Genomic DNA, 4,724 nt, shown 5'->3' with positions numbered 1-4,724 from the left:
TTTAGTGAGATTTATTGCAATTTGATCTATCTATCTATAGAATATATATGTACGTATATACCTGTATATATAATAATATTAATCAATGTTTATATCTCAAGGAAAGTGCAAAACTTTCAATCGTTTGGTTGTGCTTGTTAGTTTCTGCAGTTAGCGGTTGAGTCTCATTTAAATCTCGTTTTAGTTGCCAAAGAACTCGTCACGGAATTTCTCAATCAGTTATCCAAAGCACACAGGGATAGATTTCAAAAACTTCACAAGTGAAAACAAGTTCAGGGCTCAGTTCTATTTTTAATTCACGCTTGAATTAACAGCCCGGGGCAATGAACGACATTAGTGCAAAGGTGCTGGCGGTGGACTGTTAGTCATGCAAATAAAGACTTCTTTCAACACTTCACAATGAACTTAAGATTCACGGGGAGGAGCTGTAATATGATTAGCTGATTAAATGGCGAGTCCTCGTATTTACTGTTTTCATTTGCCGCCATAAATAAGAGGAAGTTAGTGTCTCAAACCCCATTTTTTGTACAATTAGTCTATATGACACGCTGCAAACATGTTCCTCGGAATGCGGTTACCGTGTGAACTAGCCTACTTTAAAAAAAACCGCTCGTACAGTTTTTCTGAAGATTGATACCACTTTCGAAAATGCGTGATATGTTTGGTTAACATTTTTTAAATTTAACAGGTTTTTAAAAATACCAAAATGAAAAGATAAAAGCCCTCAGTGCGTATTCCTTTTTCACATTGGCATTTCCTGTGAACTCCGTGTCTAGTTTTATAGTTTCTGTGAACAAGTATGTTGAACCATTCAAAGTAACTTTGCAGAGAAAGACACAATAAGCCATCAGGTATAAGAAAACGGAATACTATATTTTGATTTAGAAAGGTTTTTTTTTACATATAGATAAACACGCAGTTGAAGAAACAGTGACTAGTAAGCGCCCTACATGAATGAACTCGGGAGATAATAGAACTTCGTACTTGCTGAAGATATTCAAAATAGCACTTTGCATAAAATTACATCGCACTAGATTTATCTAGCTGGATATCACCCCCACCCTCCCCACTTTCTTAAGAACCTAGTACTTTCGTCAGACGTTTGACACAATATGCAAGAACACTGAGTCTGTGATCGAGATCGATAGAAGTAAAAAGAAAGCGAGAGGGAGACAAAAGAGCAATATCATATACAAGCATTTCTACACATATATTACAAACTGGGAGAATGATCGCGTCATTAGATATACATAATTCATATAAAATTTTGAAATAAAAAATAAAAATCTGTTACAGTCATAACTATTCTTCCACATAACCAGTACCCACACAGGCAGTAACAGAAGTGTAGAAAAAGGTGCTTACGAAAAATGATTGTCTGCGGAACAGAAAAACGATTGCAGCTTGGCTTCGGGGGTCTGACCAGCACTCGGACTATAGAGAGCAACAAAGGCGACGAAGATTCTCTCATTCCCTCTTCGTTGCAGTTCCTTGTAAAAAATATTAACGTAGATTATTATTTCCCCAGAAATAAAATACATCATGCAAGTCGGGTGCCTCCATGGAAAGCGCTGGATCAGACGTGCTTGTCCTAGATTTGTTTTTTGAACTGTCACTTTTTTTTTCCTTCTCGAATGTGTTTTTTTTCTCTTTTTTTAAAATTTTCATTAAATGTCTTTTTGTTTTAAATCTCAGGTCCATATTCCTTTGTGAATGTATTAAGAGTTTGTCTTTTTTTTGTATCATACATCACATTCACTGTCGCTGGAGGTTACCGATAGGATGGATGTGGCCGTCTCCGCTCGCTCTGTCATGCTCGATACGCTGGTAGTGGGGCTCGCGGCTGTGGACGGAGATTCCGCCGCGCTGTGAGCAGTGCAGCCCGGCTCCGATAGCGTACAAACCCCACTCTGTCCTACTGCCTGATGCTGCAGCCTGTCCAGGACAAACAACAAGGGGGAATCAAAACAAATAAAAAGAACACAATCAGTAAATATTCCTCATGAGTCCAAATCATTGCAGAACAAGAAATCCAAAGCATAAAGTTATTGAAAATCACTTAAAACCTTGTGTTGTTATAAAGCTAAATATCTTTCAATACACGGTATCTTTTTAAAATATATTTATTCACTAGATGTTCCACAGACACCAATAGTTTTTTAAAAAAATACAATACACTAAGTGTTATCATTTAGAATTTGATAGAAGCTTACATATCACATCCGACCAATATATTGCTATTATGTTGCAATTTGTTTGTCCGTTTCATTTAACATATTGTTCAAAAACTGAACCAAAACACAATGCATTTAGCTGTAAACAATTACACTCTCATGTCTTAAAGGTTAGCGCGCGTTTCATTGTATCGCTTAGGAAAGTGTTTTGAAATCTCGAAAGATAAGTTTTAACACGGTCTTTTATATATATCGCAAACCGCTAGCTTAAATGATGCTTCAAGTTATGTCCAAATTTCGTATTTAAGATGCACTCTATCAGTATTAATATTTTTTAATGCCAACTTGAAATGTTTAGAAGGACTTTGAAGGTTAGCTAGGCAAACATGATGTGTTTATTTTGGATAAAGAGATATTGCTATAGTTTTCAAAGCAAATAATGTCCTGTATTGGTTTGAATGTCCGCCAAGTACGCCTTCTTTGTTGTGCTGGAAGACTTAATTTATGTTTAAAATATTGAGACGAGTTCCCAATAACTTTAAAGAAGCAGAAAGTAGCATTAACATCTCATTGGCGCATATATTTCGGTCAAATTACCCAAAACAAGGACCCCCGTTGTCCTGCACTGGGATGGCAAAGTATTTAATGTGGCATTTCTCATTTCTCGGTGTAAAACGTACGGGGTTTTTATATCTTTCACACGAGTGCTGCTCCTGTTTATCTTTTTATTTATCACATTTTGAAATGTGTTTATTTTAGTTTGGGAGTAAGCAATCGTTTGCTTGTGTATCCGTTTACTTAAGTTAGAAATTAGCGCATTCTCCCGAAAGTTACAATTCCACATTCTCTGTTAGTTTCATCTCTCCTGACTATTAATTACATTATTGTAGCAAGCCATATGGATGAGGGGCTATTAATTGTCTATTAGCATCAGCAGCAAACTTAAAATGTGTTTCTGAATCAAAAACATACAACTTATTTGCGTTGGATTTTGTCCAAATGTTTATGTCATGTTAGTTCACTATAGGAACACAAGTATCGCTTTCTTTAATTGTTTACAGTAAATTTCAATACTAATTATGGACTGTCTTTAGTGGCAGCCCTCACTCAAATAGGCATTATTTTGCTAAAGCCTTTAATGGGTTTTATTTTCATAAAATGGGAATTTCTGGTTGTAATAATATTTTTGTTGTTAAACCCGGGGCATCAGTGTAGTTAGTTATGATCCTGTTTTACAGCTGGAAATTACATTATTTAACTAAAACCGTTTAGTAACTTCTTCCCAATTCTGACTGATACACTGTAATTTTGATCATTTGCTGAACAGCTTAAAAAGTTTGCCCTGTGATTCCATTTTGCTTCAGCTATTACCCAGGATGAATATATTTTATTTCATTAATAAAAAAACACATTCGCTGTGTACTTAAATAACATTTCTCTTATGACTTTATTTACAGTCTTTTAATAAAGACTTTCTGGGTCTCTGAGACATTATTTAAATGTTAATTTTGACCAACTGGAGAGGAGTAACCTGGAATAAAACAACGAACCTGTTTTTGGCGGCTGCCGCTCTGTCTCTCTGCCTACGGTTTTTAAACCAATTCCCCACTTGTGTCGGGGTCAGGCCGGTTGCCTGGGCCAGTTCCCTTTTTTTGGAAGGGTTTGGGTATGGGTCCTGCAAGTACCACTCTCGTAACAAGCTGCGTGTCCTCTCCTTGAAACAGTGCGTTTTTTGCTCGCCGTCCCAGATGGTCCGGGGCAGAGGGAACTTCTTGCGGACGCGGTACTTATCGACCGGCCCCAGGGGGCGACCCCTTAACTTCTCGGCCTCCTGGTAGTGCGCTTCGAGCCACATCGCCTGAAGCTTGCCGTGGGACTCCTTGGTGAACTTGTGGTTCTCCAGGATGTGATACAAGTCTCGGAAGTTGCCCGTGTGGAAGGCCACTACGGCCCGGGCTCTGAGGATCGATTCGTGTTTGTTGATCGCCTCGCATGCCCCCGGTGCCACAGGTAAAGACCAGAGAAACCGTCCCAATCTCTCGATGTCCCCCGTCTCCTCCAGCGTCTCGCAAACGCTGGCCACTTGCTCCGGAGTGAAATTGATGGTCGGTAGCTGGAACATTGACAACTCTTCTTGGGGCCGGGAGCTGGCTAAGAGGAGAAAAGCGCGCTCGGCTGAGTTTGGTAGAAAGGGAAGGGCGCTGTAAAGCTCTAGCTGGGACCTGAACACCATGGACTGACCTGATGATTTAAAAAAAAACACAAAAACGTGTCAGATGCAACGAAATCGACTAATGTCACACTCCCTCATATTATATCCCCAAAATACTGTGTGGAGCGCTGATTTTTTTCTTCGCTTTTTCTATTGGTCTTGACGGTGTCGTTGTACCGTTGCCATGGCGCCGCTGTCAATCACTGTCAAGCGTGCCAATCAACCAGCAGAACGTAGAGGCTTTCACCACTTTTGGGCTGCGTGGGGGTTATCTGAAATACATCTCAACGTCGCCCACCTACCTCTCGAAAAGTTCAAATGTGAAAGCCTCGGCTCGC

At 39.3% G+C, this 4,724-nt stretch overlaps 1 protein-coding gene across 1 annotated transcript; it reads right to left on the bottom strand.

Moving 5' to 3' along the window:
- Positions 1–1,742: 1,742 nt before the first annotated feature.
- Positions 1,743–4,407, bottom strand: six3a (SIX homeobox 3a). The gene is made up of 2 exons (XM_067988300.1): positions 3,725–4,407; positions 1,743–1,935 (listed from the first exon to the last, which is right to left on the bottom strand). Exons 1-2 carry the CDS (start codon positions 4,405–4,407, stop codon positions 1,743–1,745), a joined length of 876 nt encoding a protein of 291 aa, XP_067844401.1.
- Positions 4,408–4,724: the final 317 nt, after the last annotated feature.

Source organism: Heptranchias perlo, chromosome 8 (genome assembly GCF_035084215.1).
Source record: "Heptranchias perlo isolate sHepPer1 chromosome 8, sHepPer1.hap1, whole genome shotgun sequence".
Classification (NCBI taxonomy): domain Eukaryota; kingdom Metazoa; phylum Chordata; class Chondrichthyes; order Hexanchiformes; family Hexanchidae; genus Heptranchias; species Heptranchias perlo.
The sequence above is the reverse complement of the archived record's forward strand: the minus strand, read 5'-3'. Positions and strand labels throughout refer to the sequence as shown.